The 26,654-nt window shown below is 43.9% G+C and overlaps 2 protein-coding genes across 2 annotated transcripts in view; one reads left to right on the top strand and one right to left on the bottom strand.

Moving 5' to 3' along the window:
• CD81 (CD81 molecule) overlaps window positions 1–26,654 on the top strand; it is a 420,468-nt gene that overhangs the window by 248,055 nt on the left and 145,759 nt on the right. The gene's annotated exons all lie outside the window — the stretch shown is intronic.
• TH (tyrosine hydroxylase) lies at window positions 6,522–24,934 on the bottom strand. The gene is made up of 13 exons (XM_069857740.1): window positions 24,789–24,934; window positions 20,059–20,265; window positions 16,663–16,837; window positions 15,803–15,891; window positions 15,520–15,587; window positions 13,723–13,773; window positions 12,859–13,004; window positions 12,337–12,472; window positions 12,133–12,202; window positions 11,756–11,812; window positions 11,072–11,167; window positions 10,773–10,906; window positions 6,522–8,902 (listed from the first exon to the last, which is right to left on the bottom strand). Exons 1-13 carry the CDS (start codon window positions 24,876–24,878, stop codon window positions 8,743–8,745), a joined length of 1,479 nt encoding a protein of 492 aa, XP_069713841.1. The 5' UTR covers window positions 24,879–24,934; the 3' UTR covers window positions 6,522–8,742.

Genomic DNA, 26,654 nt, shown 5'->3' with positions numbered 1-26,654 from the left:
TTAAGCTGCACCACAGGAAGTTTAGATTGGACATTAGGAAAAATTTCTTCACAGAAAGGGTTATCAAGCACTGGAACAGGCTGCCTAGCGAGGTGGTTGAGTCAACATCCTTCGAGGTATTTAAAAGGTCTGTAGATGAAGTGCTTAGGAATATGATGTAGACAGGTACAGTTGGAGTTGATGATCTCAAAGGTCTTTTTCAACCTAATGATTCTATGATTCTAAGACACTTCAGAAACTTTCTGTTTTCAACCATGTCAGAAAAAGGTTAAAAGATTGTTGTTCCTGTAGAAAATGTAGTGTTCTCCCAAACATTGTAATGAACAGGTGTAGGAAAATTGAAAACAAATTCTTTGCAGTGGGAAGTATAATACCTTTTATTGTCCCTGGGGAAAAAAACAAGTCTGATTTGAGCTGAATTAGCAGTACAAATGGCAGCTCAGGTCAGCTTCAGCCTTATCTGAATCAATTCTCAGCTCTGCGGGGGCAGTGCATGTGTGCACACATACCTGCAGCTATAGAATTTGTAAATAATTGAGGAGTTGTGATTTGTACCATCACATTGCAAGAAGAAAGATTTGGTCCTGAGTGGGCTGACAGAGGTTCCAGCCCCAGATCTGCCACTTAGACACTTCTTCCTAAAGCTGTTTAGGCATGTAATTACTTTTCAGGCTCTGTGCCTGGTCTGAGTGTCTCTGATTCTCTTCTTTCTTTTATCTGTCAGCCTTTTACAGGGACAAGAGTACTCTTTTACCTCCCAAGTGTATAATGAAGATGAATTCATTACAGCTGTAATACTTTAACAAGCTCTATGAAGATACAGGGTATCCTTACAAGTCCTAAATTAAGAAACTCCATCTCAGACAGTGCTTCAGATAGTGCTGGAGTGCCTGGATGTATGGTCCAGACTTGTGCCGGCACTATATTAATCCACTTCTGTCTATGATTCTGGAAGGGGTTTAACCAGAGAAAAAATCTGGCTTTTACATAAAATCCAAGCTTGCAGCAGTGACTAGTGTTAGTTACCTTAAATATAAAGAAAACCCTGGAGTAAGAAATACTTATGTGGCCTTGGCCATCTCCTCTGGTCTCCAGGGTGCATTCCAGTTCCTGGGTATCCTATATCCCACCCACCACTACAACATGGATGCAGCAGTCTCCTTAGGTCATCTAAAATAGTCCCTGTCCTTAAGCAAGCATGGTTCACCTCCAATAACTCTTAGAAAGATGTTCAACATGTTTAGGATCGGGGTTTCATAGCCTGGTTAATTGCAAACCAGACCACATTACCAGGCACAGTGCATATGCCGGTGTTCCTGTATGGCCTGCATTACTGGAACTGAACAGAAATAGTGAGAAATACTGGAAGAGAAACCATGTAGTGAAGGCAAGCCCCCTAGAAGAGACTTCCCAACTACTGTTCAATGCGTAGTTGTGCAATCAGTAATAAGAAAAAGAAAAGAAAAAGCTTAGATCAGCTCGTTAGCAAACAAGGGATGATTTTCCACATCTGAGTTAACATTTTGCATAAGCACCAGTTATAGATCTCCTGTTACAACAGGCCTCAGGTTGGATTTTGTGTATTTTATGCAGGCAAGATGGCAGTCTTGAATCTGGACAGCAGAAGGATGCAGGAACCAAACTCAGGATGCTAGACCAGAAATATATATTTTTTTATTCTTAATATGTCAGCAGCAGCACAATTCCAAAATGAAAAATAATTCCATTTCATATTTCTTTACACAGAGTGACAGACAACAGATCCACCCACAGCAGAAGCAGCAACAACAGCAAGAGAACACTCAGGGACAAGCAGATACCAGAGGGCGCAGTGGGGCCTGTCTCAGAGGAAGGCTTTTCTCCTTTATTCCTCCCCCATCAGCCCATCCTATATCTATAGGAGTTTAACCAGGGCTAACCCATCATCACAGCTTTCTCCAGGTGACTTTTTACAGAGTTTGCAGCCACATTTTGTCAGGTTTGGAGAAATGGTATGAAGGCACCCATGACCCACCTAAAGGACATGTGCTCATGCTTAGCTCTAAGCAACCACGTAATCCTACAAATCTGCTCCATTGTCAGGAAAAGGGCATTTATTACATCTTGTGGTGGAGACTGTGACTGGGTAGATCCTCCAAGTCTTTTCTTCTGAGATATCTTGTTCAAGGCGACTCTATGAATGGACCAGCCTTGTGCACAATTCTGAAGTAACACCTTAAGACAAAACTGAAATCATGGGAAAAATGTAAAAAGACTCAAAAAAATGCCTACAAACAGGAATACTTGAGGTCTACAGGAAATCCCAACAATATCAGAGATTACAGCAAGAGCTGTGGGCGCCTCTCCAGCCCACAGGAAACTGATGGGTGATAAAGACCAAATGTTCCCCGATACAGGAGAGCAGATGAAGGGAGACTTAAGGATATGCTGCTTCTATTAGTGGGACTGGCATGGGAAGCAGCAATAATCTGTGCCAGTTGAGTCAAGGCAACACCAGAATATCAGATGCTTCAGTGGGAAAACTTTAAAAGAGTCTACTGAGTGACTTGAAGCAAGTTTGTTGTTAGAAAGGGAATACCATCTAGTGGCCCGAAAAGGCAAAAGGGAGGTGCAGTGGCAATTAGAAAATCAGATTGATTTAGGAAAAGAGAAGGAAAAACTGCACAAGTAGGGAGAGGGATTAACATAGATAGTGCAGTGATTCACCCGGGAGCAAGGGAGAGCTCAAAAGGGACCTGATCATAGTAAATGCGAAGCTAAAATTAGACACTTGCAAAAGCAGATTGGGATGCAAAAATTAAAAATAACTGCTGTAGCTGCAGGAAGTGTTGAAGAAAACTGGATTGGGAGCCATCAGAGGAAGACAATTTCAAGGATGATACGGGCAAATGGGAAAAGAAAGAGAAGTTGAGAATAGCAGCATATCCCACCAAGACTACAAGTGCTGTCCCAAGGCAGACAGGTACGGCAGATCAAACTGCTGTAGCTGCTACAATGAAAAACGTTACCAAGAAATGTAGGTGTAGATGTGAAGCCACTGAAAGAAAGTGCAACAGTAGAGTATAGGACTTAGAGAAACTGTTTCAAATGTTGAGGGTATTAAGCAGTAAGTTCATTAGAGCATGTGCTTCATCAGCTTTCATTAATTCCACATTGGACGCCTTCTTAATGAGCACTTAATCATGCCATCATGGACATTAAACCAAATTCCCCAGCAGTAGGGTAAGACAAGGATGCAACTGGCAGAGTTAACAACAGTCCATGAGCTTGAGGAAGGTGGAGAGCCTTTAATATGATGGGGAGCTACTCCAGTGTCAGCAGGACATGATACCATGTAACAGCCACCCACTCCCAACAGAGCACAGGTACCTCCATCGGCCCTGGCAAGGCCAAGGCTGAGTCAGGCTCCTTGGACAGTGGATGAATTAGGAGAGCTAGCGGCACAAATGCACCCCTGTGATTCACAGCAAACTCCCATATGGCAAAATGCAGGGGAAGAAGCAATTTACAGAATTGCTTTCACATTAAGAGACAAACAATATACCTTTAGTTGCATCCCACAGGGCTGAGCACCTGCCCTGCTGCACATGCTTGTGTTAGGAAAGTGTTTGAATGATGGTATCCAGGGGACAAAGACAAGAAATTGTCCTATGTGAATGATATTCGGGGGACCTGCTCACTGCAGAAGCATTGGACTAGATGACCTTCATGGTCCGTTCCAATCAAAATCATTCCACAACTCTATGATTGCAGCTACAGAAGAAGAGGTACATAAGAGAAGTTTTAAAATTAATAGACCAAATGGGACTTAAAGTCAATATGGCAAAAGTAACACAGCCCTGGGTTAACTGCTTGGGAAATGGAACTGGTGAAACAGCATGGATATATGCTAGAAAGGTTAAGCTTTCTGTGAAATGAAGACTCTCACTAATCAGTCCCAACTCTGAAGGGCGCTGGGAGTTTTTAATTTCTTATGGCAGCGTATCGGTATCTGTGCTAATATCTTACGGCAGCTTATCCATCTTAGCAAGTACCAGCAGAGCATTATGGAGATAAAAGAAAAAGAATCGGCAAGGGAGCTGGAGCAAGGAGCAGGATGACGCTTTATCTAATGTGAAGTAAGATGCTTGAAAAGCTTCTGCACTAAAATTCCCAGTCAAAGGAAAGTTATTTGTAATAAGAATTTCAACAGGAAGGGATTCTGCAGGAGCAGTACTGTTACAGAAAAATAGTAAAGGGAAATGGATATCCAGTAGCATGAGTTCTCCCCAGGGGCTGGACCAATGTTTCTCTGGCCATGATAAAGTCTGGTTAGAGCCTGGGCTGTGATGGCCTTTGAGCCTTTCACCTTCAGTGGTTCAGTTGTACCCCAGTCTACTCATGCTCTCCTCTGAAGCACAAGAAGAAATGACTATTAAAGTGGATACATATTTAAGGGAAACCAGTAATAAACCAAAGGTATTGTGCATCCATGGGACTGCTAAATTTGATCAAGGAGGAAAAATAATCCAAGATGCTGCTATCAGTGTAATGAGGGAACAAATAGTGGGGAAACTAGAGAAAGGATTATGCCAATAAAAGGCTGCCAATAAAAGACATAAACACCTCTGCACAATGTCTATCTACAGAGAGTCACTATGCTGATAACAGAATAAAATACTGGTTGCATGATAGGGAGAAAGGCAAAGGCAAGCACAGAATCAGTCACCCATGAAGAAAACAGGAGGTCTCTTTTACAAACTCAGAGAAAGAGTGGAAATAAAATATATGTAGTATATGGGAAGATAGAAAGCAATACTGAGAAACAATTTAGTGGGCAAGTAGATAAATTGACTCAATGTTTGTTAACGGCAGCCCCAACCAGGAATCAGCTAAAAGAGAAGACGGGATAGATAGTGTGGCTGGCTGAATGAGAGCAAGTCATCTTAGACTGCTGTAGTAAGTTACATAATAGAGTAAAAAGTATGCTAAAAAGAGTGCAAAGAGTTTATATTTGGCTCCATATGAAGCAAGATTTAGAGGATATGAGTAAAAACTGTATAAGGTGTGCAATGATGCAGAAGCGAACTAGTAAAAGAAAACCACTAACTATACTATGCTGGCTATATCAAGGACCTTGACAAATACTGCAAAGGGATCATCCAGACAAACTGTCACACACTAAAGGAGGGTATTGGTATCTCTGTCACCATGAATGTGTTTCTAGGGTGAGTTGAAGTTCTTCTGTCTAAAAGGAATACAACTGTCGGAACTGTAAAAATGCTGTTAAAGGAAATTGTCCATAGATATGGAACATTAGCAGAGGTAGGATGAGATGGAGGAGGAAGCTTTGCAGGTGAAGTAACTCAAGCCTTAAAGGGTAACCTGGGCATTAAGCAAGGACTGCATATACCTTACCACCTGCAGTCCTACGGTGTGGTAGAAAGAAATCAGTTAGACAATTGAAAACAGACTAAAGAAAATTGTAGGACCATATTCAAACTAATGGGCTGAAAAGTTAACCTCGATTTTAGTAGCTTTAAGAAGCAATGACAGGTCAGGGACTGGTTTACAACCCTAACATGTATTGTTTGGATAGCCCATTCCTGGGTGGCTCTGTGTCGAGGACCCTAAGATATTACAACAAGATTAATTTCTTCACTACGAGAGTAGTGAGACACTGGAACAGGCTGCCAAGGGAAGCTGTGGCTGCCCCATCCCTGGAGGTGTTCAGGGCCAGGTTGAATGGGGACTTGGGCAGTTTGATGTAGTGGGAGGTGTCCCTGCCCATGGCAGGTGGGTTGGAACTAGATGATCTTTAAGGTCCCTTCCAACCCAAACTATCCTATGATTGTATGATTTTCTGATTCTATGATTTTATAATTCTATGATTCTATGAATTTGACACACAAAATGCTCCACAGAGGAACCTCTGGCACCTGTTCAGCCTGAGCCTGGCACTCACAGTAGTTCCCAGCGCAACTCCATCTCTTGGAAGCAATGGGGTGCAGGCTGCATGTTGTTTACCCCCTGTGTGGCTATAGTAGATCTGTTTATATGCTTGCATACTAACAGGGCTGTTTTATGCTCGAAGTTTTGCTTATTTTCTATTTTTGTCAGGCAACAGATTTTACTACAGCTCCTCAAATAAGCAACAGCTGACAGAGTCACAGAGCAGCAATGCAAACTCTAAGGCAAGGCAGGGGAGTTGAAGGCTACTGAAGTTGCAAGGGTATTTAACTTGGATTTTCACTCCATTTTAATAGCTTTAGTCTTTTTATAAATTGCATTAATTTTAGACATTTAATGAAGCAAGTAATGATTGTGAAGTGCTTTGGAGACCTACAGACCTTTCAAGGCCAGACTAGAAAGCAAATGCCTCCATGGAAACTCCCTGCTTGTTCCTGATCAGGAGCCCGGCTTTGCTGTGGGGTTTGCAGCATCCTCACTGCACTCACAGACATTAGCCCAGGAGCCGGAGTCTCCCAAAGGAGAGGTGGAACAGAAGCCCGTAGTATCATTGCTGTTACCTGCCAGTAACATGGCACTGATAATGCTGACAAGGCCATAAACTGTGGATTAACTGTATAGGGTTCGTAGTTGCATCTTGCCTGTTCGGAACTCTTATTTTCTTTACTTTAGTCTGTTTTACTGGAGTCACCAATAAAATTTTCATGGCTAGATAGCTAACCTATGACCTAACCTGGCTTAGTCTTGCATAGCTTTCTCCAGCTACCTAATCTAACAGTAATAACTTAAGAACCCAAATTAAAAATTGTTACAGCTCTTAAGGGAGCCTTGAGAATTACAGCTCAAGATCTGGATCCACCCAGATTGGGCAATCATAGCTGAAACTTTGGAAAAAGTGTTCTAAAATTACAATAACTGGGTGAACTCAGTTTTATTTATTTATGGGAGGGACAGTCCTCTGAGGAGGAACAACTTGAGGAGAAGCAGATAGCCCTGGTGTTGAACAGCTGATTTCAGTGGTGTTCTTTTAAACAGTTTAGGAGGGGGGTAAAATAAGAAAGGAAACAAAAAGGAGGGATTGAAGCAGGTGGGAGATTAAGTGCTCTCAGTAGCTAAGTAGTTAAAATTTGAGAGAGCTGGGGGTTAAGCATATGTATGTGAAGGTCTGAACTGGGATAAAATGTAATGAGTTGTAAACTATTATGACTGAGCTATAGTAAAAATAACATTGGAAAGCGATGGTATGTATAAGTATTGGAGGATACTTACACCTAATAGCTAAAACTTAATTGCTAAGCCTTGCATTTCTTTACAGAGGAAATTATAAAAATCATGAATAGTGGATAAGGAAAGTAAAAGTCTGTACAGAAATGTTATAATGCAAACAACTACATGTAATTCTCCCCTTTGCTGTCCCCCACAGCTGTTGAGCTGCCTCCACGCATCTCAAGCCCAGCTCTGATACTGCACAGCTGCATAACCTTGGGCCAAACTTCTGAGCAAACCGCTAAGTTATGAGACAGCCTGCAAGAAGATAAGAAAGGCAAAAGTAGGGGGAGGAAAACTGAGAGCTTTGGGTCAGACTAAGCCATTAATATCACAGTGAAAGCCGGATGAAACTGGGTTTGAGCATCCTAACCATATGTTACCTTTCTCAGCAATGGCCAGCAGTACCATTAGTTTCACACCTGAGATACTTCAGGTGACAGTGATATTGGAATATCTAAGAATAAGATGATGCTGTACCTGTGCAACAGACAGAAAAAGCAGAAATGTGTGAAATCTTCCCAAGGGCTGGCGAGTTTGGGACACCAGTGCCTCCACTCAGTCAGTCTGCAAAACCAATAAACTCAGGACACCAAGAGGCTGCCTAAGGCCATCAGCATGCAGGAACATCAATAGCTGTGACTCTTATCTGCTATGAACAATGGCAGCTAGGACCTTGAGCACTCCCTGCTGTGGGAGCTTTTAAAAGAAGGCTTGAAGGGGATGCCCACACTCTGGTCCAGGGTAGCCAGGGCTTGCTCTATGGTGCTTGTGGTGGGGAGGATGCAAGTAGATCAGGGCTGCTTTATGCCAGGCAGGCAACTCCTGGCTTCAGTCAGTTTAGAAGTTCAGGGGACCTACAGTGGTTGCTGCAGCCTTGTGGGGTGGTGCAGCTCAGGGGTTCATGCCCAAGCATCCCTCTGTGTGAGAAGCTAAGGAGAGGCTGGGAGCTTAAATTGCAAAATTCACAGGGTTGGTTCAGGCAGAAAAGCTAGAGCACTTCTTCATCTCCCAAATGTATGGGGCTGCAAAACCACAGAAGATGGTGGGGATTAAGGGTCCCTCATGTAGTTTCTATAAGAGTTGCTTTGGAGCTAAAAAAGCAGATTAATTTATTCTCTCAAACTGCAAAAAAAATAGATTCTTTTTCTTTCTCTCTCTTCATTTCTTTTTTTTAAAATAATAAAGCAGCTTTTCTCCTCTTCGTTGTTTCCAGGAGCCTAGTACACAGCTCTTGACTTCAATTTTGTAGTTTAGCCAAGCTTTTGGTCTGTGCTAAGCCTCTTCCAGCCGTCAGTAGAAAAGCTACCCAAGACATCAGCAGGCCTTGTGTCGGTCCCCCTGCCCTCCTCCGACTTGGCCCTACATACAAAACTGGAAAGCTGTTGGGGTCGCATGGTGACAGGCAGTGGTGCAAGTGTTTAGAGAAGACAGGCAGGAGCTATCAGCTGGGAGTTAGGTGAGGGTGGAGCAGGCCATTCTGGGGCTGCCAGGGGAAGAGGGGAAGGAAAGAGGCCAGTTCTCGTATTAACTGATAACATTGAGCGCGTTAATCAGAGAGTGAAGCTCATCCCTTACGCTCTCCAGGGAGTGACAGATCGTCTGAGGGCTGTCCAGAAGCTCGATGCTGTGGGTGTAGGGCTCATATTTCACTGAGAAGGGCCGCTTGATGTGTGCCGCATAGCTCCTGCAAAGAAAGGTTGCAGAGAGCTTGGTACAAGAAATGGGTCCTGAGTCTGCCTCCTACCCATCACCAGCCACCCAGATCACAACAGGTTAGTGCTTACTTTAGGCACATTTTCTAGGTTATCATGAAAGCTCTGTTTCCAACCTTTCCAGCTCCATAGAGCTGTAGTAGTAGTTCAGATTCCTTTTGTTCAGCAAGGAAGACCATGAGTTTGAGTGCAGGTTTCTATGGACTCAACACATACTATTGCATACAACTGGAGGGTGCACTGAACTGGCCACCTCCATGGCCATCACCAGACACCTTCTACTTCCATTTCTTTTTCTTTTTCTTTTTTTTTTCAAGATTGTCAAGGAGATTGAGAAGCTAATTGCAGGGAAAGCCTGTGGTATTACAGTATTACATTCCTAAATCCTCTCTGACATTAATTTATAGACTAATCCCTACTCGGGGAGGGAGGAACTAGCTGCAAGCCTTATTAAGGCTAGATTTGACAGTCAGTGGATCAATCCTGGACAAGGAATGGGGACAGTGTCACCAGAGCCAGGCAGCAGAGCAAAATTGCATCGTTGTACCCAAAGCCAAATGGAGTCTAGATCTCAGTGATAAGCCTGACTTTGCCTGGTACCTGTCAAGAGCAAGACCTTGTTGCTACCATTCAATTGGACAAGCACACATTTAAGCAAAACCAGTCAAGGTAAAGGTTTCCCCAAAGCTACTCATGTTCATCTCCTATGCTAAGATTTGTACATTTTGTTTCTCTTTAGTGGCTGTGTAAATATGGAACTTTGAATCTGTATTTAGGTTATGATGTTATTCTGGAAAGGCCTGGGAAGATGTGGGGACAAGCAGCACTCGCAACAGGCTTGCTCCTTGCCTCTGCTGAGGCTTCACCCTTTCGCTCCTGAATTGCTTAGCTTAGGGTACCCTCTTGTGGCTACTGTGGGTCTGATCTGGCGCAGGGCTCGGGGCGGCGCATTTCTTTCTCAGGTGCCATGAGGAAGCCTAAATCTGAATCGAGGGAGTCGGGGAGAACACCACCAGCTCCAGATAGGGCCAGGCGGCAGGCTGGTACTTGCATGGAAACAAAACTAATTGCAAACAGAGGGGCTTTCCGCATACTCACATTATCCGCCTCTTAAAAGGTACAGCTTAGCTCATGCCCCGAGCCCTCCTGGGCAAGGACTGTCTCACCTCACTGAATATTGCCATCAGCCACAGCGATAACTCATAGCACAGCTGCTAATGGTTAGAAACCTGCCCCCTAATGCAGGTGTGTTCACTTGACACCTTTTTGAATCGTACAACTACAACATGGGTGCCTGGAAGGGCATTGGGAGGCATCTGTACATCCTAGAAAACTGGTGGAAAGTTTTCTTTATGGGAAAGAGGCTTTTCTTGATAATAAGGTTCATGGTGGAAGCTGCCAGTAATGAAAAAAAAAGAGTTTTAGTGTTTTCACCTTATAGAGTAATGCATGTGTGGTCTCTGAGCTCTTTAAAGAGGATCATTTACAGTGCCTGTCACTGTCAAAATCCCTCTAGCCTAATCTGACCTGTGTATGTGATGTATTTTGCCTTTTTAAATGCAAGGAAATAACTCACTAAGAAACAACCGGTTTTTTGTTTTGTTTTGTGTTTTTTTAAAGCAGCCTAGTGTGTGTGGACAGGCTCCCTAGGTGTAGGCAAAGTTTTCCTCTATCAGGCAGATGTTAAAGGGTTTAAAATCACTTTACTTTTAAAGGCCTGACAGCAGTTTCTAGAGTACATCTGAGACCTGGAGCTGAAAGCAGCCATGGTGTCAAGCCCTGTTTCAGTATATTTCAGCTTCATTTCCTCCTGTTTGGGTCTCTTTCACTGCCCAGTCCTACCTCAGTTTATTTTTGGCATCGCTGAAACTCTCAGACACAAAATATACAGACTGGTAGTTCTGGTCCTGGTAGGGCTGAACAGCAGCAGCATCAGGGTCAAAGTCCCGCACCTCTGGTTCATCTGACAAGGAGTGCTATGGGCACAACAAAAGAAAGTCAGCATAAAATTAAGAAGATCGTAGAGCTCATATGTAATAGACAGAGGTGGAGAACAGATCAGATAAAGTCATTAAAGCTATACAGGGGAAGAAGGTTTTTGCTGTACAGCGAGTAGTGAGGCAAGTTATGCTGGGACTTACTATGAGCTCCCCGTAGGAAGATAGGAGGCCAGCTCCATAGGCTTTGACTATCCCGTTCTGTCTGCAAAGCCCAAATTCCACTGTAAACCAGTAAAGCTGTGAAAGGAAAAAGAAAATTGCATAGCAGACACAGCTCCTCATCTTGGTCTCCCTGTCACTTCTGAGTCCTTGCCCTGTGGCCAGATGATGTGGTTGTTAAGAGGAATGGGCACCTGGCACTTTGTCCCCTCTCCTTACCCTACACCCATAGCTGACAGGGCAAAATGCTAAGCTAAGCTGCTGCCAGACTGGGACAGGTAGAAAATGTGTCCTGGGGCTGGTCCCCTGCGCACCCGGACACAGCATGGTGCTGCCGTTTGGTGCCCTTGGATGGGTCACTTTGCCAAGGGAGAGTCAAAGGAAGTGGATGTAATTTAATCCCATCCCAATGAGTCCCAGCAGTGCTGCTGTTAGAAATGTGATTGCTTGATGATATTCTGATGCCTGAAGAAATTGGGTTAATATGCAGGCAAGCTCTGCTCTTTAACTGATCTGTGCTCTGCATAGTCATCATGAAAGAGCAGGGCTGGAGCAGCACAGGTAGGGACTCTGAGCCTGCAGATCTGGGAAGAACATGCTGGACCAGTTCCACAGAAGTGCTGCTGGAGGAATTGGGGCCCCCATCCAGTAAAGAGAAAAACTTACTGTTGCAAGTTTCTCAATTTCTTCGTCAGTTGCTCCCAGAGATGCCAGCCCAATGTCCTGGGAAGAGAAGGGAAGGAGGGAGCATCAAGATAGATTTGATCTGAGGCCCTTATGCGTGCATTGTTCTGTCTTATTGTCCTGAGAAAACAGATATTGTTGTCCTGCACTGCCATGCATCTGCTGGGGCTTCACCATGCTCAGACTAAAAATGCTTTTCTACAGCATCTGATATTTTTACTCTGTATTAGGTTTCTCAATCTGTCACTATGTTTCGTAAATAAATCCTGAAACAAGTAGGGTTTAGGTGGCAAGACTGGGGTCAGTTAGGGTTCCCACCTCACGCCCTGCCCTTGTGGGGTCAGTGCTGCAGACCTTACCTGAGAGAACTGGGCAAATGTCTTGTCAGCCAGCATCGGAACGTGCCCCAGCAGCTCATGACAGCAATCCCTGCCAATGCCCAGGGGGAAAGGAGGAAAATGTGGTCAGCAGCAGCTAGAGTTTGCTGGTTAGAGAGAAAGACTAATTGCCGGCCAGGTGGGATGTCTGGGCAGGGTAGACTGTCTCATCCAGGTGATACTCACGGCTCAGGGGAGTGCATGGGCGAGGATGCATGGCGGATGTACTGCGTGCACTGGAAGACACGAAAGGCCAGGCTGGCGAGGAAATCCCGCGCTGATAGCAAGCCAGCCACTGGCCGGAGCTGGAAGCCAGTCCTCTCTGAAACAATGCATACTGTCTTTTTGAGTGTGCATGGCCCATGGGCTGTATTCCCAGCACAGACAGCAAAAACATCAGTGCTAGAAACTAAAGGGCTTCTGCTGTGCCAAGCCTAATCTTTTTTCTCTAAGGAGCAACATCTATTCTTTAGGTGATCAATGGGATCATTTGACCTTCAGCTGCAGCCCACCACTGTTACCCGCAGCTCCCTCTGCCTGGGGTCTACCCCTGTCCTCTATGGGCAGTGCAAAACCCTTCACCAGCTCTCCTCCCAAATTTCAGCTCGCATTCTCCTCCTTCAGGTCTGTGTTTCCTGGCTGTAACTGCCACTACCACGCTGGAGACTTGGCAGACCCTCAGCCTAGGTCCCCCAGGCTTGCACACACCTTTCAGAAAGCGGGATACCTCCTCCAGCTGAGGAATATTGTTCTCATTGTAGCCACAGAATTTCTCCAGTAGACTGAAAGCTTCAAGGTATTCCTTGCAGGCATGGGTGGGGTAGAGACTCTTCAGGGTGCTGTACACCTCCTTCCTTCAGGATGAGAGGTGGCAGATGATCAGTGGCTTGGTGTGCCTTCTGCCCTACCATGGACTAATGCCTCTAGATTTCTTGTCCTTCAGCCTTTCTCCACCACTAAGGTTAAGTTCTGTATGCATTGATCAAGGCATTTAAACATATACACGCACATTCAAATGAGACTGTCAAATCAGCATTTGTATCTGCACAGACCCATTTTTGACCCTGAAGGTCAGAGGATTTTATAAAAAGTCCTGCAATGACACTCCTGGAAATGCTCATAATCAAAGGAAGTTTTTCCTAAGAGAAGCCAGCAAGGTACCCTGCAGATATCACCATGGACCTCGTGCTCCTTTCTGCAGCTATGATAACTAGCCTTTTTTTCGGAGGCTGCTTCTAATCCATGTCCTGTTGGAGAAGTGGGACTCTGAATTATCTACGTGGGAGGGTCTTTTGGAGTAACTCCTGAAGGCTGCAGCATGAAAGTGCTCTTGGTGTAGCCCCAAGAGAGGAGGCAGCAGAGCATCACAGGTTTTGAGACAGCTTCCACTCCTGAGTGCAATCCCTACCATAAAACACCATGCTATGGGTTACCAGGTTTTATAACAAACCATTAAGTAGGATGCTTGCACTCTTGATACATTTCCAAGAGGTCACACCGTAACATTTATTTTTTGATTCCCAGCCTCTACTGATGAAACCACTGGAGTTCATAGATTAAATCATTGCTCACCAGGTAGCGATCTCCTCTGCCGTGTACTCCACACGAGGGATTGGGTCCCCGCTGCAAGGTAAATGCAGTGTTATTGATGGCAGCAGAGTGAAAACCAGACTCCTCCACCCTTTGAGCACTTTGGAGAAGCTCTGCATGATGTTGATTAATCTTCTTTAAACTAAACAAAAGCGTGACAGGAAAGACAAAGCCTTGGTACTGGGTCATTTGTACAGGTGCAACATATACATGGACACAGAGAAAAGAATTAATGTATATATTAGGTTATAAATGAACAAGGAATGAGCAAAAGATAGCAGGCATAATACTTTTCAGAGAAAAAAATGTTTTCCACTGGGAAAAATGGAAACTTTGTGTGAAAAGAAATTAATTTCATGTGCCTGAACTGCAGGGAAATGGTGGTTCAAAGAATGAATCAGTGCCTGGGAAATAAAAGCAACCAATAATAAAAAATAAAAGCAATCAATAATAAAAAATAGAAGCATTTGAACTTCAGAAAAATGTATTGTCAGTAAGATTCAGGATGGCAAGAAAAGATCTTAATGTTAATATAAGTGGGAATCAAAGATGACTGACACTTTTGCCTTTTCTGCATCACAATTAACCATTGTATTCCCTTCTTTATTTGAATGAGGTATTCACATATTACAGTGGTAACACATAGTTATTGTTCTATTAACAGCCTGAAGGGATGCTCACAGTGGCTCATAAATGCTAACCTGGAGATCAGATGTGAAAGAAAACATCTTAAATGGATGCATCATCTTAGAAACTATTTCCTCCTGTGCCCCTCAAGACTCTCTTGCTGGCGCAGTGACTTTCAGTGCTTTTAGTACTAGTACAGGATAAACTGTCTTTGCAAAATCTGCAAAGAACATGAAGCCTAGCAGAGCAGAAAGCCATGCTGGGATCACACCAGTTGCAGGGGTAGCTCAAGACAGTGACCCATGCAATTTCCATAGCCTACTCTCAGCATGGCTCACTACAGAAATCTACATTTAAAGTCTTGCTTGGAAAGGGAGATGCTACAGTGGAAGGCAGTGTTACCAAATAGGATCTAGGAAATATTTCACAAACCCAGCTGAGTATTAGAGCTCTGTTTGATGTTGCGATGAAGAGGCTGAGTGGTATCACTGTATATCACAGTATTACAGGAGTATTAAGTAGGAGTACAAGAGATAGTCTTAAATCTATATAAGAAAATGATGAGACCATTACTGGAATCTATTTAATTTATTAGAGTAAAGAGGTGAACAACGTATTCTATGAATACCCTCATAGCAGAAAAAAAAAAAGAAAAAGAAAAAAATCTGATAGCAGAATTCAATCTAGCAGATGAAAGGCAAGAATGATCCAGTGGGTGAAAGTTAAAGCTACCAAAGTTCAGTTTAGAAAGAAAATCTACATTTTTTCACAGCTAAGATAATGAGTCGTTGAAAGAAATTTTCTCAGCACATGGTAGCTTTTACAGCATTTGAAACACTGAAGTTCAGACTAGATGTCATTCTAAAGGAGATGAGAGATTTTGAAATGAAGTTTGAGGTCTGAAGGAATTATGTGTGGGTTTTGTCATGCCGGAGGTTTAATTTGGTTTTATCAATGTATGAATTAATGGCCACAGACATTATTTAATGAAGAAGAAACTGGAATACATAGAGAAGAGACACACAAAAAGAGCTGGCAAGGGTGAATGGGAAGACAAAACATAAGAATTCTCATGCAGGTAGCACAATGACTTCCCAACAGGTTGTATTGACATGGCATAATGCCTGCATGGATGTTAGGAAAGACACTTACTGCTTATACTGAAAAGCAATTTCTGCTATCGATTTCCTTCTCTGGCGATATACTTGGTCAGAGTAGCCCTGTGGTGACAGATACGAACACAGACAGGAGTTTTAATCAGTAACTAAAACTTCACACTGAAATTCAACTTCAGCTGGAAATTCAACTTTTTTCATGCTGGTGATTGCACCACAGTTCCCTGATCAGCTTCACTAATAAGTGTTCTTCATCTCCCTGCTTCTGAAGGAAAGCTCAGGATTTCAAAGTGAGGATGTGCCCCAAAAGACTAACTCACCGGGTGATCCAGATCCAAGTCAGGGTCAAACTTGGTGACCAAATGGTGGCATTTGTCTAATTCACAGATTTTTCTGGGAAACCAGTGAACTGTGGGGAAAGAGAAAGATAAAAACTAGATGCAGAAATGAAGAAGGGATTGTGAAGCTGAATAACATACATCTGACTTGGTGTATAAAATGTGCACACACTACACCACATGACACAGCTGTGCCTTCTGGAAAGTAGTCCCACACCCTCCACACTCCTGTTCTAGAGTTAGGTCTAATGCCATTATCTCTGTCTCATGACTTCCATGCCTATCTCTCAACAGAGTATTTTTTAACAAAACTAAAGAAGATGAAAATTGGATTTTGCTTAAAGATTCCAGGCTTTACATTGAATATAAATCCAGAGGCTCAACTGATTGTAGGAGTGATCACTGCAAACCTCTAGGGATATTTTACAGTAAGAATCACCCTCTCTTTAGAACAGGACATCATGGGTAGTTTAGTGATGAATATGTACAGTGTTCCTGACACACAGGTAGTAAACAACCTTACAATTGTAATATTAAAAAGGAGTAGGGATGGAGTACTTTGTTGGAGAGGTGTGAACAAAACATGAAACTCCATGTTCTATTTCTGTGGTTTTTTGTTTTTTTTTTTTATCTGGCCCAGAAGAATGGGCTATGGGCTCAGGAGTCTGTTGAGAAACGGCCAAGGAGGGAAGCGTCTTTCAGGATTCAAGTGTCCCAGAGGCAGTGTTTTGCTCAAGTTGAGCACACAGTAGCCCTTCCCTTTTTTTTGGGAATAACAGTCTCCACCCTGTTTCTACAGCTCAACCTCTCCACAAAACTGAAACAGTTTGTAAGTTCCTTACATTTGTCTTCCTTAGTGGTCCTCACATCTTCTGCTACCCTCTTGATGGAGCTAATGAAAGTATTGAGGTCAGAGCTGTGTACTTCACAGCGCACGAAGTACTCCAGTTCAGCAGTCCCTTCACGGGGCTTTCGGCTAAGCCTGGTCTCCAGATGGTGAATTTTAGCTTCAAATGTCTTTTGGGACATGGAAAATGAGAACAAAACCATTAAATAACACCTGAAACACCTGCTGGTACTTCCCAAAGATGTCCATATGGAAACTCTTGGGAGGGAGTCTCACTTGCTTTCTTCTTCTTCCCCAACCCACCCCACTGGGATAAACACACTTATCCATGAATTCCACAGGTTTTCCTTCTGAACAGACAAGCAGTGAGACTAGTTAATAGCTATCAACGGAAGACATCCACAGTGGCAAAGAGGATCATATCAAGAGGGGAAAATGATCTGGCAAAATGTCATGTCCCGTGACCCCCTTTCCTTTAATCTCCCACTGAGGACGCAGGAGGGTTTTGCTGGTTTGGGGGGGGTTGGCGGTGATGCCCAAAGGGCGGCTGGGGCGGCACTGGCCATGGTGCTGAACCAGCGGGGCGAGTCCTACCCAGTCTGCAGCAGCGTTAATTTGGGGCTCATCAGAACTGTTATCATTTGAGCTACTCATCAGAACTGACCTCCCTCGAAGACTTAGAAGGAGTCAAGATGGAGTCTATACTCTTCCAAAGAGTCCTGTTAGATTTGCGGACGTTTTCTTTAGCTCAGTGAACACTAGCAGTTCAAGAACACATTTCTGTGTAACGACCCAACCTTTCCAATGACTCTGCGAGATCTTTGGTAGAGAAAGGGACATGATTTCTTTTGTTAATCAGAGGCAGAAAGATGAGAAGGAACAGATGCAATGCCACAGGTAAATTAAATTGAGGACTGTGTTTTCGAATGTACCTACCAACTTCACTATTACATTGTCTCCTAAACAATCAATACCTTTGCAATAATCTGACAGCTGTGATTGCATTAGCTATGCTTTGGCTGCATGTAACACATACAGCAGAGCGAAACCAGCTTCCCTGCAGCCTGGTTCATGATGAAGCAAATGTCATTATGCCCGTCTGCTTTCATATCTTCTACCTGCATTGCCAGAGGGATTTTGGAAATGAATCTTCTTCTGTTGTGGCTTGACATGCTTGGCTTTTTATTATATTTAAATCTCTCCCCATCCCCAACCCCCCCTCCTTTTGTTTTTTCCTTTTTTTTCCCCCAGAAGAGCTCCGGGCACAGCAAGTAAATTGCTCAAGGAAGAAAGAAATGATATTTTAACAAAAGCTGCCTCTGCTTCTTGCTTGATATTTTAAACATTGTTTAAACTGTACACTTTAAATGCAGTGTAATGTAAAATCTACCAAGTACAAGATGGTACTTGGTACACTTCCATGTTTCATACTCACTAAGCAGTGTATTGCATTTGGAAGGTTACAATGATTTATTTCTCATGACTTATCTGGCAGCTGTACATATCTACGATGGTGACACCATGCATGGCAATAAGTTTGACTTAGGGATTCTTTTGGTCTTGAGCCAAGAACTGTATGTCACCTAGAGAAAACAGATTTTCTTGTAATAGTCCTCATAGAGGAGGTGCAAGATGTTTTGTAATTGCTGAAGATCTCCAACAATTTTCATAGGATTATCAGAGATAGTACTGCATGGGCAATGAATAGCTAGAATGCCCTATAATTTTGAGGAAATACTTATCCCTCAAACACATCTTTATATATTTACAGTTGTGAGGTAGTGGTGTTGCTGTATAGTTTTGCTGGAGATCTAGATTTACCCCAGAAGTAGTTGCATTTCCTGGGGAACAGGATGTTATATAATTATTGCATGTATTAATATATGACCTAGCAGCATGCCCTTGTGATGAGAAAGGCTAATCACAATCTGAATTGCAATAACAAGACTGAAGACAACAGGTCAAGCAAAGTGATTTCTCCTCTCTGTCTGAGATGAAGGAGACCACATCTGGAGTACCATGTCCCATAGAAGAAAGACATTGATGTGCTGTAGCAGGTACAGTGGATGGAGGCCAAGCAGCTTGGAGGGGCTGGAGCACAATGTTATATGAAGAAAGACTGAGGGAATTGGATTTCTTCAGCCTTAAGAAGTGAAGGGACGGGAGAGATTAGAACACTGTCCACTAGTACATGGTGGGAAGGTGTAAAGCAAAGAGACAGAGGTTTGTCTCAGAAGTGTGCAGTGGGAGGACATAAGGCAATGGGGTCAAGATGGAAGCAAGAACATCAAAGGAAAAAAAGAAAAGAGAAAAAGCTTTTCACCATGGAGGCAGTCAAACACTGCTCAAGAAGTCTAAGGAACCTGTGGATTCTCTGCTTTGGTGATATTTAAAATGAAACAAACATGGCCCCAAGCAATCTGCTGTGACCAGACCTGCTCTGAGCGGAAGGTTGGACTGGTGGCCTCCAGAGGCCCCTTTACAACCCATGTGACTGATTAATAGGAACAAATTGTCCTCTCCTCTCCCTGATGAAGTCAATGAAATTAAACTACTACAGATAAAATGTATCACAGATCCTCAGTTTACAAAACAATTTTCATCTTTCTGGATGAAAATGTACTATATAAATGCACATTGTTGCATTTTGATTACTGTTTAAACAGTACTTATCTCAGTCTTTCCATTCATGGTACTTAGATCCTAGATAAAGCAATGTTATATTGCTGGCTAGGGGGAAAAACTTCAATTAGTTATCAGTTTTCTTTGGTATTAAAGCCAGTTAAAGGGTGCATATCTGGGGGGAATCAACAGAACCTTTAACATCTGAATCAAATTCATCCCTGAAGTAGGGAGTTCATTTTGAAATCAATATGCTGGTTTTACACCCAGAGTAAAGTTGTTCCTGCAACTCTTTGACCAAGGATCAGTGTGGCAATGCCATTCAGAGACTGCCCAAGCCTTGACCCATAAGTGAGGCAGGTTTGGTCTGTAGTCATATAAGACATACGATGTGTTTTGGAGGTGGGATCAAAGCCCTACACATGAAGTTGAAGTGCTGAGCAGTGGAAGGGGCCGTCAAAGTATGCTACAAGCCACAAGGGTGTGGATTGTAGGTGTGATGTGAAACTGTGTTTTTTGATCCAGAAAGTAAGCAAAGTTAAGTCCAGATTTTAACAGCCCTACCAAAAAGAAGTATGGCTCATTCCTAGTCATGGACAGTGAGGACACACAGGGACATGAGCAAAGCATGACTTGTGCAGAGATCTGACAATTAACTGATAACTGACAGTAGACAGACCTCATCTGGGTCTTCTTTAGTTGACTTGCAGAACAGCCATGAAATGTGTAGTGTATTTCTTGAGTCCAGTAAAATAGGTTAGGTACTCACCTCAAATACTTTAAATACACGGGACAGTGGTGAAGTCTTGGATCCCTTGAGCATGAAGAAGAGGTTCAGCATGGCTTTCCCATCCTTCTCCTCAAAGACTATGGTCTCTGTAGACTCTGTGTCATCAGTGGCTGCTGCTGCTGCAGCCTCTCTTTCCTTCCTGGCATCTTCAATGAGGCTTTGACGTCTACCAATGAACCGTGGAGACTGAAGGCAGAACAGAAATGAATAACACTTCTGATAGAGTTGTAGAGGTGATCAGAGGCATCCCTGGTAGCTGGGTGAGGTGTGACAAATGTGCCTCAGCTGAGGAAGAAGGGCAAAGTTGGACTGACTTGCCTGACTTTGTAGAGGAAGTTCCAGTGATGAGGCCTGAAGCTTCAGAACTGAAATTTTGGAAATGGGGAGCTTTAGGAAACCTCTGTGTAAAATATCCTTAAAGCCTGATGAGAGAGTGGACTGCCCCCACCTCCCCTAGCAATATTTTTCAGTATTCTTCAACAAATGAAAATCAGAAACAATCTCAGGCAGTTTTCAGGTATCTCATTAACTCAAGTGGAGAGGCCTTAAATAAATGTGAAGTCATCTGAGAAAAGACAGTCTGTGAGGGACAGCTGAAGCCCAGAGCTTTGGCCTGGCCCAGTTAACTGTTTGCAGGTGTATTGGCAGGGCAGCATAGCTAAACTTCTCCCAGGATCCAATATGATGTTTTCTTCTGACATTAAGAGATACTTGCCCATTGAAGTGTAATTAGAACCACACCCTTATACATCAGAAAATAAATTACTTCCACTGATCTGCAGATTTGTTTTGTCCCAACACACTCCTGCAAATTCTGTTACTTGGAATTGCACCTAAAATGCTACAAGTCTCTGTCTGGGGTCATGTCAGGTCACTCATTTATATTTGTAGTGAGCTACAAACTATTTCCATCACTGCTGTTTCTTTTGTGGTTAAGATAGCTCATATACTAACTTATTTGTACTTGGTCTTTTTACAACCAGATTTCCAAGTTAGAGGCACCTCAGCTGTTTCCCGTTTTCTGTGTTCAATGTCTGAACCAGATGATAAACTCTCAGAACTTGCTAAAAGAAACGTGGGGCAGCACTGAGGAAGGAGCAGTGTATAAAACCATCCAGCACCTGCATACAGAGTGGGACCGGCTGCGTTTTCCTCTCTGATTGCACTGAAAATGTTTGGAAAAGATGCTAATCAAGCAGTATCGTCCCCAATTTGTGAAAAATTTGGAGAAAGTTTTCCTTTTAAAAAGATTGCCTGTTCAACTATTAAGACTATTTTCTCTCTGGTTTTCAAAGCCTACCATCCTGTGAAAATCCTCTTGGATGCTTTAGTAGTATAAAGCTGACATTTTAAATGCAGCCTGAAAAATGCTGCACATCTAGGCACCAGCCGACTGCTTCTATCTGGTCCTTTTTTAATAAAGGTACTCCTCTGAAATTATATTTGTTGTTCCTCAACTCCATTTTTCCTTGTGGCACAGAAAAACGCCTTCTAGCAAACAAGCGCATATTGCTGCTTGTCTACATTTGTGATATTTATGCCAAAAGAGAGAAGGCATCTAATAAGTAACCTCAGCCATAACTTTTTAAAGCTTATGAGGATGTGCTTAACTTTCAGTGTGTGTTTTATATTGCTACTGTGTTTAAAGTTAAGCCAATGTTTACTTTAAAGTGCCTGCAATAAGCAGGGCAAACAGCCTTGTGCTAGCCACAGTAACCCGGCTCTGCAGTGGTCCCAAGCCAGGTTGTGTGTTAACTAAGGATATTTTATCACATTGTGCCAAATACATAGAAGTGCAGCAGGAGCTTACTTCTAGAGGGGAGAGGAGGGAAATTAGACCCCCATGTTTAGGTTGTAAATCAGGTTAAAATACAACTGGGAAGAGTTTAAACAGTGAGAAGATCTGTGCAGAAAGCTACACTGGGAGAGGCAGCCCCAACCTGTCAAATCTGCATGCTGGGACTGGGTGGCCCCTGGCAGGCAGGAGCAGGCAGATTTTGGTCCCTGTTGAGGGGTCCTGGAAGCTGCTTAGCTCCATGTTGGCATGTTTTGTGTGGGTAAATTAATAAAAAAATGAAAAAATAAGAAAAAGGCTGACTTTTGCCCTGTAGAAGAGCACTGGAAGGGGGCTGCCTGCCTGCTGTCTCCTCTGCTGGGTGGAGGCTGACTGGCTGCACATTCTGCATCTTATCATCCTTTACTCTGCCTCTCACATTTACTCTCATTGGGGTATTACCTCCTTTTGCTGGAAATTGGGAATCTGGGATATGAACTAACCAAACCGATCTCTTGTGATAAATGCTTTCCTTTCTTTGGAAGGTGCCATTACATGATATTTCCAAATCATCTTGCCAACTACCTCCCTGAGTGCACATATAGCTACAGAAATAAGTTTAATTTTATTTTGGAAAGCATTTATTTGCCTAACTGGAGCCTGAGTCTGATATGATCATGCACCTCTTATGAAGGTTTAGTTCATTTGTCCTTCTTTGTGCTGCACCTCAGAGTGTCCTGCCTAAGCAGTGTCATTAAAAAGCACTGTGCTCTGAGTTAAAGTATTTGGCCTTTTTTTTCCCAGATTTTTATTTGCAGTAAGCAGGAAGGATTGTAAAGGCTGTTTCCCTCCCTGCAGCATGAGGACAGCAACATCCCACTCCTGCTTTCATGAGTGCTCCTTCCTGCTGGTTTATCTCCACCTGCTCCCTGGTGCCTGGTTCTGCTTGTGCACCAGTATCCAAGCCCTGCTCCAGCTATAGACCCTGGGTGTCTTGTAAAAACTATTAGCAGCAGGAAAACTAGATAACATAACAAAAGAATTTTCCACAGTGTGAGCTTGAAGTTTGGCTGGCCCAGCTGATATGTGATATACCTGCCAGAGTAGATGAGTTCTGGGATTGCAAAGGCTTTTTTCTCCCTCCAGTTTGCACAGTTTCTTCTGCAGCAGAGTGCTGGTCACTGGAGGGTAATGGCAAGGGAACACTTCAGACCTGCCAGAGCTGGTGCAGTGTTGGGCAGGGGCTGGGTGGCTGACCACACATGGTCATGATGACACCACGAGAGACTGAGACATACGCTGTCACATTCAAATGCAGAGTCATGCTTCTTCTCTGGTACAAGTCAGCAAAATAAGTGACAGCATTGTGGAGATCTCCTGTGCTAGGTAAGAGCAAAGGACAAAGCCTTTCATGCAGCTCACTTTCAAAGCAATCTTCATAGGGATAAGTTCTATGAGTTTTTAAATTTTTTTCTGAGCATTTTTTTTGCGTCCCTTCAAAAAGGTATGCAAAGGCAGACTGAGGTTTTATGTCCACCCCAGGCTGGAGCAGCCACTCACACCAGGCAGGTAGCCACACTCCTGTCAGCACACCTGGTGAACCTGAATTCTTCTGTCAAACACAAAGCAGTGACCCAGAGTGTGTAATAACCTGACATTCAACCCTTCTCCAGACAGCGATGAGTGTCTTACATACTGACTTGATGAGCAACCTGGAAAATACTGGGTTTTCAAGAACCATTTAAGTGTTCATTGTTTTGCCAGAATGAAAATGGTTGTAATAGAGGGAATCCTTCCCTTATTTTCTCTTATTAGAGAAAGCAAGCTTACTTGCAAGCTTACTTGCTTTCTCCTAAATGTTTCCCTTCCTTTCCAGCACACTCCACTCTCCAAAACACCTCTTGCTGCCTATGTAGTGGCTGATTTTACCAAGTTAGAGCACCATATAGGGTTAAGAGGAGAGTGGGGGAAAAAAGAGTAGGGAAAGAAAATAGAAAGCTCTACAACCAGTGTGCTGGAGTCACCCTGCAGACGTCTGCCAAACACATCTGATCCCTAACTAGGCTCAGTTCCTAGATTTTTTCCTGCCAAGCACACTGATGGGGTTCCCTCCCAGTGCACCCACTGCCACTGGCTGCTCTATCTCCTCCAGGATCACCCACAGCCTGACCACATCTCTGACCCACAGAACTGTCCCATGCTGTGAGTCTCCAGCCTCCTCCTGCCTGCTCTGGCATTTGGATTAGGAGGTTAAATGTCGCTGTCCCTACTGCCGGTCCAACGGGTTGGCCAGGCTTGGCTTTCTAAAGGCACTTGTTGGGTCACCAGGAAATTTTTCTTTTCTTCCCCTGACACATACAGATCTACAGCATTCCCTGGGCTAAGCCCAGGCTGAGACCACATCAAGGAAGGTCTGGGAACCAAAACGGAGGAAGGATGTGCTGGGAGAAAATTAAACTGTGAACTCAGCAACAGTGAGCAAACGGACTAAATTGCCTGTGCCTCGTATGTTGTCTGAAAGAACAGACAGACTTTTTCATTATGCTGGAACAGATGAAATCTCCGCAGTTTATTGCCTTGAAATCAGGAGAGCATTACAATTTTCAAATTGCCTTTCACACTGGGGATTCCTTGTTATTCCTGCCTTAGGTCTATAGTTTATTTACCTTGCTTTTGGCTGGGGGGTGATGTGGGAGTGTTGCATTAGTTCAAGCTTTCATCCCCCTAAATGTTTGCATTTTACATGTACCAGTACGTAGAGAGAACTGTTTCAGTAATTTTCCTTTGCCAGCCTGGAGGCTGGAGGTGCCCATGTCAGGGAACTCCCACAAAGGCAGTGTTGATCCATCTATCCCTGCCTGCCTCTGCCTATAGCTACAGGAGATTGTGCAGTTTTTGGATGGGGAGGGAAAGAAGTGGGGTAGGGTTGTCTTACCATGATGGCCTCGGCTTGCTTGGAGTCCAGCTCTGACACCGCCCTGCGGAAACCTTTGGCTGCAGAGGTGGAGATGTTCGGGGTTGGCATCTTTGCTCTTCCAGAAGCTCTGCTCTGTGCTTCCCAGCTCCTTGCCAGGTTTTTATAGGGCAAGGCTGACGTCAAAGACTCTTTCAAATCTTCTCTTCCCCCCCTCCGCCTCCCTATCACCACCTCCCTCCTTTCTCCCCCTCGGGCTGAGAGGAGGAGGGAACGTGCAGGAGAGAAACGTTTCTGTCCCATTAAATCTAATTGCTACAAGGATTGCAGACACCCTGCCTTCACAGACTAGATACTCCCCCCACCTGTTTGCCTGCACCCAAAAGATTTCTACTCTGTTTCTTTCCCTTCATTCTTCTTGACGGAGTTCACTCTCACACCATGTTTCAGCCCGACACCTTTGCCTTCCCAGACTGGGAGTTGAATGAAAATATTGTGATCTCTGAAAGGACAAAATCAAAGGAAGAGATTCAGACCTCTCTAGCTCTTTTTCCTCTGCTTTTGTCTTGTCATTGAGGCAGTAAATGAATAGGAAAATAACACTGATTCCCCAAAGGCAGCTGTGGGACTGGAGGCTGTTCTTGCATGCACACCTCCAGACACCTGGTCCCTGCAAAGTCTGTACATTTTGATGCCCTCCCACCACTTAATGGCTTGGTTTGGCCATGTAATGCTGACAGCAGGACTACAGAATTGGGTCTTCCCAAGTCCTCAGAGATGAAACTGTCTTTAAAGAAAATAACCTGGAGAAAATCTCTCTCAATCCTGCCTTCCCAAGAGCTTTGCTCTTCTTGCAATAATATGTAAGAGACCAAATGGCTGAGGACCTCTGGGACCGTGACAGCAGGTCCTGCTTCATGTGAGCCACTGTAACACTGGAGACAGGCCAGTAGCAGTCACAGAACCCTGTGGCAGGGAAGCTTGAGGCATTTCACTGGTCGACTGATGGAGAGTTTACCCACAACCTTACTGACCACAGCGTTGTTTGGAAGACGTCTGCTCAAGACACATGGTTAGTATTGGTGGCTTGTCCTTCCCATGGCAGGACAGCTGAGTTCATGCCAGTATGCTGATGATTTTCACAGTGCCAAAAGCCCTGGAGGATCAGCATCCCATTAACCTCCTGGAGGCTACAAAGCTCTTGATGTTTGCCATCTCCAGCAAAGAGCAGGGAACAGGGAGCAGGATTAACACAGTTCACCCCACCAAGGCAGCTTGGGAAGCCCTAGCTGGCTAGAGGATGGTAGAAGTGGAAGCTGGAGTGAGAAGCTGGCAGCACTTAAAGATCTGTTCCAGTAGTGAGCCAAAAATAATTTAAACTCAATTGGAGCTCTTATTAAACTCTTATTGCAGGTGCTGAGAACACCCTTTTTTTTGCTACAGTCAAAACCAGAGGAATGAGTTAAGCAGCCACAGAGATTCCTCTCTCCCCAGCCTCTGCACATCACCAGCAGCCCTTGCTCTTGCTTTACTTTCATCCCTAGTCCCTTTTATGTCTCCTAAACTTTCTGTTTGTCGGCTAAACTTTTTTTGTCTGTCTGCTGGGGTGGGGTGGCCTTGAAGACACCTTTACTGAGGGGTATGAATTAGCACACTCCTAATGCTGACTTTTTTGTTGTCACTGACTAAAATGGATCATGGAAACTGAACAAGCCGGAGTGCAGGGAGCACCCTTCTGCGGTAACTGCACAGGCCACACTGCCACTTTGGCCAGGCATCCCAGCTGTGCTCACTGCAAGCTGCACCTTTCCACAACTCTTTTATTTTTTTTCCAGTAGGTGCACAGAACAGATCATCAGCATTGCTTTGTACTGCCACTGAGACCAC

Source organism: Phaenicophaeus curvirostris, chromosome 5 (genome assembly GCF_032191515.1).
Source record: "Phaenicophaeus curvirostris isolate KB17595 chromosome 5, BPBGC_Pcur_1.0, whole genome shotgun sequence".
Classification (NCBI taxonomy): domain Eukaryota; kingdom Metazoa; phylum Chordata; class Aves; order Cuculiformes; family Cuculidae; genus Phaenicophaeus; species Phaenicophaeus curvirostris.
This window is presented reverse-complemented; position numbering and strand designations above follow the sequence as displayed.